We start from the raw sequence: 12,095 nt of genomic DNA, 5'->3' as shown, positions 1-12,095 counted from the left end.
TGGCCAAACATTTTACATATGAAATGGCTAACAAATAATCACTCAAAACAAAAAAGTTAATTTGAAAATTAATACAGAACTAAAACTAGTTTATCTGAAAAAGCAATACATTCATGTATGTATGCAATAGGAATGCATTTAACCATAAGTGCAATAGCGCATGCGGATGAAGTAGGTGAACGGTAGGTAAAATTATATGCATTAACATTTGTCAACCATAACTCAGAAATATCGAAATCAAATAAATAGACAAACGTGCATACAGTATGACACACATCCTCCAAAACACCCATCCCTTCACTGCGGTGAAACTTAAGTGTAGTCCGTTGTTGTCGATCGCGCTGTGGATGAGTGGCAACATCATACAGGGCGGTGAAAGAAGCGACGGCTTGGTACAGAAAAAGGCTGGTTGTCTAGCGCTATGAGTGCCATAACTTTGGCGTTAATGACTTTAGCCTTTTCACCGTGTTTGGAAATGTTTTTATAGTTGTCAAACGCACGCTGAATAGGGACAGTCACACACATTGTTGTTAGCTTAGCGCCATTAGCTGCTGCTGCTTCAAGTTCGTTCAAAACGGCTTCGTCGCAATGACGAATTTTCAGTGAGGAGAAGCCTTCTTTCCCCCTCTTGGAATCGAAATCCTTGTTGAACATGTGTTGATCTTCTGCCATGGAGAAAAACGACTACACTGGTGAGGACATTTTGATTGCTTCGTGCTTGTTTGATATGAGTGGGCCTGGTCTGTTTTTTGCTTAGTTTTTTCCCCTGGCGATAGATAACGCCTGATAGGTGCATTTTTCAGAAATGTTGTTGTTCTACCCCAAAAAATGAGAGAGGGTGAGTTTGAGTTTTTCCTTGCCCTCATGGACTGTTTAGATCAGGGGAATTTGTTAGTAATGAGTCTGCTGTGTGCCTGTGAAGCCCTTTGAGATTCTTCTGTGTTTAAGGGCTATATACTGTAAATAAATTTGACTTGACTTGTTTTTTTTAGCAGAGCTGTTTTGTTGGCATGACAAACATCTGTTTAGTTTAGTTTTTTGGGGGGGTGAGGCTTGACTCAAATCTGAAGTATCCAAGTCACATGCACAGATTTCACAATGAAGCTGCCACTACATTGGGCTGTCTGGCATCCCCTTGACACCCAATGGACTTGTTGCCATGGGTGCCACCCAAATGCCGCCATCAATTCTAACTGAAGCACCTCAAACGTTGTAGACAAAAGTCCTGACAGCTGCAGTGTTTAATTTCAGAGGGGGGTGCTTTGTCAACTTTGATTATTGAAGCCATGCACAATACTAGGCCTGAACGATTCAGGAAAATAATATAATATAGCCCCCCCCCCCCCCCACTTAAAAAAATTGTGATTGTGATGTCATGTGCTTTTTTCTTTAAAATGTTCTTTTAAAGGATTTTTTTGCCCAACATTCAATTTATTACAATAAACAATATCAGATCTATTATAGATTGCAGGATATTGAGATAAAGGCAAGTGAGCCGTAATATCAGTTTTTGTCACTGATACAATTGATCTTTCGCAAAAGCCCCGACCCCCTCAGTTGACGCTTCTGTGTCCAGCATCCCTCTGGACACTTATATTGTAAATAAACGTGCCAGAGCATCAGAGTGAGTGTTTTTGAAGCAATACAAGCGCAATTTCTTACAGATGGGGGCAAAAGGGTCTACAGTATGCAGTGGAAGGATATATTTATAATATTAAAATATGCAGAAAAGTGGATTTCGCAACTTCAACATGGGACAGACGATCAACTAGCACGTCTTCAAAGCGACCCTGCAACATTTGTATGAGCAGTTGCGAGTTGTGGCTGCTCAACTGTTATAACACATCTGCTCGCAATGCCCCAAAGCATCTGACAGTTCCTGGCAGAGAAGAATAACGTGTTGGAGTAACCTCCTTACTCACTGACCTGGCTGCATGTTATTATTTTCCAAGCTCAAGGGGACCTATTTTAAAGACGTTGATGGCTTCAAGATGGCCTTGCTGCAGAGGATTTCGGAAGAATCCTTCCGGGAGTGCATGAAGGTGTGGTTGAGGAGGCTAGGAAATTGCTTTAGATCCAAGGAGGATTATTTCCAAAGGGAAAACATGTCGTTTGGATTTGAAATGCATTATATTTTATGTGACACCAGTCCTGGAACCTTTCTGACAGGCCTCCAAAATAATCCAATCCACTCCCATCCCACAGGTGCAGTCACCATTACTGACCATCACTAAAGGCCTCCATGCACCAAATGACGTCAGCCAAATGTGACTGGCGCATAGTGCCCGTGGCGTTGGCCTGACTGTCTGCACACCACGCCGGAAAAATGACGGAAATACACACCGCAACAAACACTGACGCAGACTATTAAGTACTTTCTGCTAAGGCTGGGCGATATGGCCAAAAAATAAAATCTAGATTTTTGCAGTCATTCAGGACGATTGCGATTTTAATCTAATAAATCCAGCAAACATTTATTTAACGGTTTCATTTATTCCAAAATAATTCCAGTGCAAAATGTTCAGACAACAATACCTGATTCTAAATCAGTTTTAACATAAACTTAGCATTCATAGTTTGTGCTTAAATGCCACAATTAAAAAGTTGGTAGCTATTGTAAACATGTCTTGTAAACCACCCATTCAGCACTCTGCCACTTGTGCAAAATAAAATTTCACGATTTAGCAATTTTTTTAACGATTCGATTTTTAAAATGACGATGTATCAAATTAATTTGATTTATTGCCCAGCCCTAATTTCTGCGTGTGCGTGAGATATGATACCCCTCTTTACCATTGGCGGCGGTAGTCACTATTACTCCTTGTTAGAAAATGGCAACCGGAAAGCTCTTTAGGGGGGCTAGATATCAAAAGGTAAAGTTTAGTTATCGCTTTCTTTTTCACAATTCACTCACTATGTACTCCCATGTGAAGCACATCCTTGGGCTCTTTACAGAGTACAGTATCGTGTAAAATAACAGTAAATTCTACCTGGTATATCCAGTTGCGTCTCCATGTCTTTCCATAGTTTGGCTTTCATCACTCGATCAACATTCTCTTTAGAGGTAATGTAATGCAATGCCGGTCTCTCTTGAACCATAGTGATGAATTCATCTTATCAATCTTCTGTCCAAACAGACATTATACCTTCAAATGCGAAGGGTGATTATGTGCAACATGAGCAAAATTGTAAAGGCTTTCCATCGCTTAATCACCTCTCAGTTTCTGCTTGTTCATGCGGAAAGAGGCACCTTGCATCTTAAGTTGTAACTAGTTCCGATACCGGTATCGGAAGAGGCCCCGATACTGCATTAAAACAGTGATATCGGCATCGGCGAGTACTAACAAGTAACATGCCAATGCCATTATTTCCAACGACTTTGGATGCAGCATATTGTGTCTTGCTCGTGCACGACATTCTCTGATATGTGACGTTTTCACTGCATGCCGAGCCAAGATATCCTTTTGGCCCTTGAATGCTCTAAACCAGTGGTGTCCAAACTCGGTCCTCGGGGGCCGGTAGTCCCGCAGGTTTTGGATATTTCTCTCCTCCAACACAGCTGAAGCTCATCAGCAAGCTCTGCATAAGCATGATAACGACCTTGTTGATTGGAACAGGTGCGTTGGAGCAGGGAAACCTCAAAAACCTGCAGGACTACCGGCCCTCGAGGACCGAGTTTGGACACCACTGCTCTAAACCAATGGCCGGGCAGCATTTTCATGTTGAGAAAACAACAACAACTAGGTATCGTGGGCGATACTGCAAAACTGGGTCTCGGAATCCGTATCAGGGGTAAAAAAAAAAACGTATCGGAACATTCCTAACAACACTGACTAGAAGACACTGGTGCATGGAAAGCTTTATTTCGCTAACAATTCTACTCGCCTGTCGGCTAAATTTTGATTGCATGTCAGTAAAATTTGGGCAATCATAGCTCCCTTATCTGTTTGAGCTACTGTTGCCATTACAGTTTGATTACACTGTGAAGGGTGCTTGTGAGCTGACGGTAAACAATTGCTCCGTGACCCTGTAGCTGCTCACCCAAGTCGAGTCTATCACATGATCGTTGATGTATTTTTTTCTTTCTTGTTTTTGCATTAGAAATCTGGTGTGTGTATATGTATGTATATATATATTTATATGTGTGTGTATAGATATTTTACAATTCAATACATGATTCTTTTTTTATATCAATTGTGTAGTCAAAACTTAAATTAAAGAGTTTTTGGTCAATTCATGTCAGTGAACCCTGAGCTGCTTTGCTTAAAACAAGCAGTCAAGTAGGACAAATTGGTAGCTAAACTAACCACTGAAATGGACCAATGAAATGAGAGTTTTAGCAAAGAAATTGTGCATCACTGACTGAAACAGACAAAACCACGTCACTTAAGTCTTACCCAGGTGAACTCATACAGGTCAGTCATGCTGAGTGGAAGAGAAATCTCAGGGGACGAAGTGGGTAGTGACAGCACATCTGTCTGGGTAAAGCTATAAAGTCATTAAAAAAAATTGAGCTTCATCATTCCACTGTGAAGCAGATCATCTGCAACTAGAGAACAAAAAAAATTACTACAATCCTGCCTAGAAGTGGACGACCTACTAAAATATCAGCAAGACCCACAAGACAAATGATAATTCTGGTAAAAAGCCAACTCGAACATCACATCAAGGGATTTGCAGACCTCTTTTGCTGCATCTGAGACATGTGCATTCTTCAACAATCAGAAGAAAAGTCAATCGACAAGGCTTTCTTGGAAGGCTTGCTAGGTAGAAGCCTCTGCTCACAAAAAAGATCAACGCTGCCCATCTAGTATAATAAGGTTGGCTAAGTCCACAGGTTACAAGGTACAAATAGGTGAATGTGTCATTACCTTGGATACGTGTTAGATAAGTGCTTAACTGGTGATGGCACTGAAAGTGTTAACTAAAATTAATCAAATAATTAAATTCCTCGCAAGGAAAGCAACGTTATTAAATGAATAAACTCTTCATATCCTGGCAGGGTCACTAATTCAGAGCCACTGATTATACAGCTACAGCATACTGGTCTCACACAAATATTAAAGAACAAACTGCTCAGAACAAGCTCGTTCGGGTTATCCTGTGTGTCAAGGACCATAATGGAAATGAGCCCTCTGGCTTTATTGTGTTTTTATCCTCTGTGATACCAGACTGAGCGATTGGAAGTTTTGATTGTGTTCTGTCATCAGCAAATAAAAATCAATCAATAGTGTACTAAAGCCTCAGATCTCTTAATATGCAATATTAAAATTGTATCGTAGTTCATGCTGTTTTGGATAGTTGAACAGTTAGCTTAGCATTGAGCATTTTACGACTCAAAGAAAGAAACCAAGAGGGTGAACTGTGCGTGCTCTCCAGTGAAAACAAAGAGCAGGTAATGGCCTCTCTGGTGCAGGGAAAACAACTCTGAGCTCTCTTCAGAGAAACCTCAGCCAAAACGAGTGGAGACAGTGATTAAGGTCAGGCATGCAGCCATTTTGTTGTGTGTGTGTGTGTGTGTGTGTGTGTGTGTGTTCAGGTGGATCACAGTTTTTGCGGTTCAGCTTTGAAAAACAATTTCAAAACTATTTTTGGATGGAATAGCAGACTGTAGCAAACAGTACAATTAGTATTATTTTGTAAATATTGAAGCAAAAGATCAACATTCACTGATTCACACTTAGCTGACATTCTCCTGAGCATATTGAAAGAAGGAAAGCTTAGAAAAGGGAACTCAAGTATGATGCATGAGAAGCCAATTACATGCAGGTCACCCTTTCGTCCTGGGCTGAATTTTACTTTAAATTTGAACACAGACGCCTAATTGCATTGTGCAGTTCACACTTCTATTTTTAGCAGCAAATGTGTGTGAAACACTCATGCAGTAGAGCGCTGTTAATGAGCAGAAATACCATGGGGGCTTTAACACAACAGAAATAGGGTTGAGCCTGTTTTTTCCATTGTCCACAGTCTGTCAATCAACATGCCAGTGTCCATGCGCCTGTGGCACTTTTACCTGTTTTAGATTGACTTAACTTCTGTGTTTGGCTTATTCACTATAAAAGCTCTTGAATGCCCAGAACATAATCCATCCATCCATTTTCTCAACCGCTTATTCCTCACAAGGGTCGCGGGGGAGCTGGAGCCTATCCCAGCTGGCATCGGGCAGTAGGCGGGCTACACCCTGGCCTGAACTGGTTGCCACCCAATTGCAACCCAGTGCATAATATTGTGAAGAATATCATTTAAATGTTCATACAGTCATCAGCAGTCATTTGATGAATTGTCATGACTTCCCCTATTTACTCAAAACATCAGTATCGGTCACACACACTCGGGGATCATGTTATTACTCACGACAAGTCAAAAGGTGTGAGCAAGCACAGTTGTATTCAATCACAAAATTTCCCACTGCAAACTTAACAGCAAACATCCCAGTAACATGACTGGGTATAATAATTGGTTTATCCAATCCAACTCATCCAATCAGCCAACAAGTTAAATTGCAACTACTAAAGTTGGTCAACACACAAATGCAAATGACGAGCTAAGATGTACCTAATACAGTGTTTCCCACAGATTTGAAATCTACTTGGGTGGGTGAACTCCGGCGGGGGGGTTGCGTGAGGTCACATTCCTCTTACTATGTCTCTTCTAGCCTCACTAACTAACATTACACGCCGTATATATCCAGTAACGGCACGATTCTAAAAATATATATTTTAAATACATTTTCTTGAAAACATTTTGGGTGGTGGCCTGTTTACTTGGGTGGCCCGCCCAAGTATTATCATGGTGTGGGAAACACTGCTTATAGCTTACACAGATTATACATACATATATACAGCAAATGGTTACATAGACTGCTTACAGTGCTTAGATTAGATATATATTTTCCTTGCGTGCACCTCAAATGCAGCTATTGTTTGTCATATATTTTTTTCTTTCTATAAACAAGTCAGTCAGGAGTTATTCCGTGACGCTTTTTGTTTAGTGTATTTGTGTTTTCTACAGTAACCGCACGATGAAGCAATTGAGGCTAAATGAAATGCAGTACTTTGAATTTGGGTGGGGGGTACTGGTGGACATAATTATTTAATTTTTTTGCGGGGGGGGGGGGTATAACTAAACTACAACACATTTATTTTCAATTTAAACTATCCAGTCATACATACAAAAAAATGAATATATACTGTAGCAAGTATTGGCTTGCTTAGTCCTAGATGGCTGTCTGTGAATGTAGTTACACAAAGAAATTTAAGACCAACTTGCAAGCCATCTTTTAAAAGCATGTCATCTGGCATTTCATTGACCATCATTTTCTGCCAGTATCTACCAGCAGCAACTCTCACCCAGTAGAGTGTTCCGGCCGAGAGGGAGGCAGTGTGTGAGAGAGGGAGAGATATAAGAGATAAGTAGTCAAAACAGACATATCTGTCAGGTTTGAGAGGAATGAGTTGGTTTTTGTCTTCTGTTAGTCTCAAGTGTATTTGTTCAAGAGTATATAATTAAACTTGCTGCTTTTTGGTGTAGGGATGCATTCTTAAGCTGCATATTTCTTATGTGCACCAAAAACATTGTCCTTGTGAATAGCCTAATTCAACTGGCATCCACCACTTTAACCACAAAGGCAGCTGCAACGAATAAAAATGGACCAGTGACCTTGCTGCTTGACAAAACGTTTTAGGCATGTGCCGTATCAGCTGTGCGAGCCTCTAACGTGAGGCAATTAATTTGTCTTAAAATGCAGTCAGTCATCCTTCCACCTTGCGTTGGCTTATTCCTTGGCCTAAACTTGTACAGATATCTTCTGACAGCTATAAAAAAAACAAATGTAAAAAAAGTAACACCAAAACATTCCTCCAACTTTATCAACAGGCAAGAAATGTAAAATTTAAACAATTCCAAAGCTGCTGGGGGATTTGCCTGGCTTTCTATTTCCAATTATGTTGTTTAGTATAGACTTGTTACTTTTTCATTAAAAATGGAAATAGAATCCCACTGACAATAAAACAATTTGTATATGATCATTTCAGCCCTAAGCAACTGATGTCTTTGTTAGTTGGCAGCGTGTGGCAAAATGGTCACCACCATTTATGGATAAAAACTGGTGGCTCTTGTTGCTTTATTCTAGGGATGCACGATAATATCGGTGGCTGATAATTATCGGCAATTATATAGACCAATTTGACATCATACAGATAAACCACATAATAAAGAAATACACCGATAATAATAGACTTGCCACTTGTGGCTCAAGTTGTGCCTCAACCCCTCCCCTCTCCTATGGTAGTGTTGCATATTTGTGACGTCATAATGCTCGCGACACAGAAGATACATCATGGCGACATAGCAGTCGCCAGTATGGGCTTTATTTACGTGTATCGCCGAAATGTTACCCTCACAGTTTTTTGTTGCATTTTTAAAACATGACTATTGTTTTGGCAAACTCAAAATGAGATACTGGTTGTCCTTGAAGCAGTGATATCAATAACATTTAGCTTCATGGTGCTTTATACAATGTTTCAATGTATTTGTACGTTAGAATTATAGTAGGACTAGAAAGTATATTAGTATTCAAGTTAATTAATTAATTTTGCAAACAATTATTGGCTTACTTATCGTTATCGACATTAGCACTTTCTAATAAATTAGCACTAGCTATAAAATAGCATTATCGTGCATCCCTACTTCATTCATTTTCCTTCAAATGCAATATTAATCACATTACCACGTTGGGACTAGTGGGGCTGCATAGAGAATACAATTGTAAAGAAATGCAATGTTTAGCTTTTACTGTAACCAATCATATACGGCACTGGCAGCATTGAAAATTGTGCAATTTGTATATTATGGACATTTATGCTTGGTAGCCCAGACTTAAGAGACGTGGGTTCCCAAAGAGCAATTTTGACAGACCAATTGGCCTTTGCCAATGCGGCGACTGGCGAGCGTAGGAAATATTTACCCCGCCGCTCCCTGTTTCAACTTGCCATTGGCGAGGTGGTGAATGAGTGTGCACCCTGTTTTGGAGGTAATTTTCTTTTTCTGAAATGCTGTTACATTTACACCAGATGTAAGGACCATACCTTCCAAAAAGTCCAACTTACATTTTGTATGTCCATAGTTCTTAAAAGTCTTTGGGAATCATTCAGATGTGCAAAATGTAAGACAAGCCTTAATTTTCTTTTAGCCATCAGTGGTTTTCGCCAAGTTGGAACTCTGCCATGGATGTCATTTTTGCCTAGTCTCTTGCTCATTGTTGAGCCATGAACACTGACCTTAACTGAGGCGAGGGAGGCCTGCAGTTCTTTAGACGTTGTCCTGGATTTCTTTGTGACATCCCGCATGAGTTGTCTCTGTGCTCTTAGGGTAATTTCTGTAGGCTGGCCAGTAGCCACTCCTGGGAAGGTTCACTGTTCCATGCTTTCACAATTTGTGGGCAATGGCGCTCACCGTGTTTCGCTGCAGTTCTCGAAAGCTTTAAGAATGACTTTACCTTTTCCAGAATGCTAGCTGTCCATTATTTTATTCTCCATCTGTTCTTGAGGTTTTTTTTTGTAGCATGGCATTTTGTGGCAGCTTTTTAAGCTCTTTTGGCCAACTTCATTTTGAAAAATATGATTAGCCACAGTAAATTCACAATTTAAAAATGTGGGCAACTGGGCGAAGTGCTTTTTCACACAGGATCAGGTAGCTTTGAATTTTTTCCTTAATACTGTAAATCACATCACCATTTAAAAAAAACATACTGTATTATGTTTACTTCGGTTTTCTTTGTCTGATCATTACATTTGTTTATCTTAAACATTAAGAGGGGAAACATTTTAGAAGGAGCGGCACATACTTTTTCATGGCATTGTGTGTGTGTTTTTTTTTTAAATTCACTTTTAGCAGGGTTAACTGCGCCCTTCTCAATGGAGTGTCATATTAAGAAGACATTTAATTAATAACTTTACAGGGACTTTTAAGGTGTTGATTTAGCCTCAATTAGAATAAACTGCATGGTGTCAGCTCTAGAAAGTTGACATCCATGCTGACCCCCGCTATGTCAAACTCCTCCGGGCCATATAAATAAAAGGATTTTTTTATGTTTCTTGGCTAATGCTCCTAAGCATTCTCAAGTGCCATGCGCTCCAGTCGAACCGACGCAATGACATGGATTAATCCAGTGTTGACACATCATCATATCACATGTCGTCCACACTGGTTTCCTCACAGGACTCACAATATAGGTCAGATGTAACAGACCAAATTTGGCAAAAGAGAATTTCCGCCGTCCTGATCACGTCATGCAAAACAAAAGTGTATTGCATATACAGTAGATTTTTTCTCATTAGGTATAGTCTTAAAGCAGTCTAAAAGCACATCCACAGACCTCCAACCCTATACACTAGGCTCTGAAATGAAAGGGGTCATTATCAAGACTGAGTTCATGTTGGATTTAGCTGGACAACATCTTTGCACCTATTTTGAACCCTGTGCCTTTGTTGTTTGGGCAGTTCAAGGTTACTGTGAAAATCAGTTACTGCTGGGAACATAAAGTTGCGTATTGTGTGTTTGGGTTTTTTTTACCTCTAATTTAAGAGCACCATTGTTGTTGGGTTTTTCAAATGTTGGCACTTGAAGCTTCATAAATCCAATGCCATTTTGTTGAGAAACTGCAATTTCCTGCTGGTAATAACTTCAATCCCTCTAGACGCAAGCATGCAGCGCTTAGATGACTCTTCTTGAAACATATTAGCTTGACATAAATAATAGGCATGGGATGGTGCCTTGTTTTTTTTAAATGTTTTGTTTTGTTTCTTTATTTGTATAAGGTGTTAATGTTATTGGCAATAACTTTGCTGTGTCCGTCTGTCAGTGGTGTTGCTGATGTCACTGAAGATCATGTGTCTTGACACTTTCAACATTATGCCCGTGCTCAGTGATTGGAGAGTATCAGATGACTACTACGCATACCTGGCGCCGCTGATGCACAGCTGAAATAGCCATGCCAGGGTTTTGATACACTCCATTCTCCTAGCAACCAGACTACCTAATCGCCTATGTAGGCCATTGAGCGGGGTTTATTCCAGGGGCGCCACGCTGCTTTGTAATGGGTTTCTAGGAATCACGTTACTATCAAGTATCCAGGAATGTCTCTCTGGGTTTCAACTCACTAAACTGCTCCACTGGTGGATAATTGTATTAATCCTGGGATGCCATTTGTTGTTCCAGTTTCACCAGAGAATTTGCAGACGTAGGAAATGTTTGCTTCCTTTTTAAAACATGATATATCTGCCTTATCTTTTATTTCAGAGTCTGTATATGACCTCCTCCCCAAAGAGCTCCAGCTCCAGCAGCCACCCACCCAGACCGACCCAACCACCATGAGCCAGAAGAGTGGGGGAGAGGCGGGGCCTCCTTCATCAGCAGCCTTGGCTGCAGGTGAGCCACCGAATCGGCCGACAAATGCCATGACCTGGGATCAGGTTCCACTTGTTCTATTGTTCTCCAATAATCGTGGGAGAGCAGGAATAAAAATATTCATTTAAATGGTGACGAAGGGCAACTTTACCCTGTCACCGGTTCCCAAGACGAACTAATGTGTGACCATATGATCCATTTAGAGGTCCCCTTCATAGCTGTTCAACTCATTACCACTCTGATTTCAGATACACTCTAATACTTGTTGTTGCAGTCATAGCAGCAGAGGCATGGCTCACTTATAGTCTTTGTGTTGAGGATGCCATGTTCATCCATACTGCAACGCCAATGTTTGCATGCCACTCTTACCATCCAACTTTCAAAAAAGGGATTAGACTAGGAGACATTTTAACCATAGTATTAGTTTATTATCAACAGGCAATTGTTCTTTGTATGATGCAGTGGTAACTTGACTTACACGTACCACAACATGCGTGTCTTTCCAGTTATGAGCGCCACTTGGTCGAGTTTTGTTGTCGAAAATTCGAGTTACGAACGAGCATCAGATAGGTCTCTGCTTGAGGCTCGGGTAAAAGTGTGAAATGTAACAATGATGTAGCAATTAATGTAGGGCTGGGCAACAAATAGAATAAATTTGATACATTTTTTGTCATTTTTAAAATTGA

The 12,095-nt window shown here is 40.4% G+C and overlaps 1 protein-coding gene across 2 annotated transcripts in view; it reads left to right on the top strand.

The window, feature by feature from the left end:
• Nucleotides 1–12,095, top strand: part of LOC144053273 (nuclear factor of activated T-cells 5-like) — a 33,804-nt gene that overhangs the window by 1,870 nt on the left and 19,839 nt on the right. Inside the window, exon 2 of one of the 2 annotated variants that reach the window (XM_077567561.1) lies at nucleotides 11,302–11,430. In XM_077567561.1, coding sequence (XP_077423687.1) covers nucleotides 11,302–11,430 — 129 coding nt within the window. Of the gene's footprint in view, nucleotides 1–11,301; nucleotides 11,431–12,095 lie in introns of those variants that run through there. The other variant, XM_077567563.1, reaches the window with a different exon arrangement.

Source organism: Vanacampus margaritifer, chromosome 6, assembly GCF_051991255.1.
Source record: "Vanacampus margaritifer isolate UIUO_Vmar chromosome 6, RoL_Vmar_1.0, whole genome shotgun sequence".
NCBI classification, from domain to species: domain Eukaryota; kingdom Metazoa; phylum Chordata; class Actinopteri; order Syngnathiformes; family Syngnathidae; genus Vanacampus; species Vanacampus margaritifer.
Note: the sequence above shows the minus strand (reverse complement) of the source record. Positions and strands in the feature narration are given on the sequence as shown.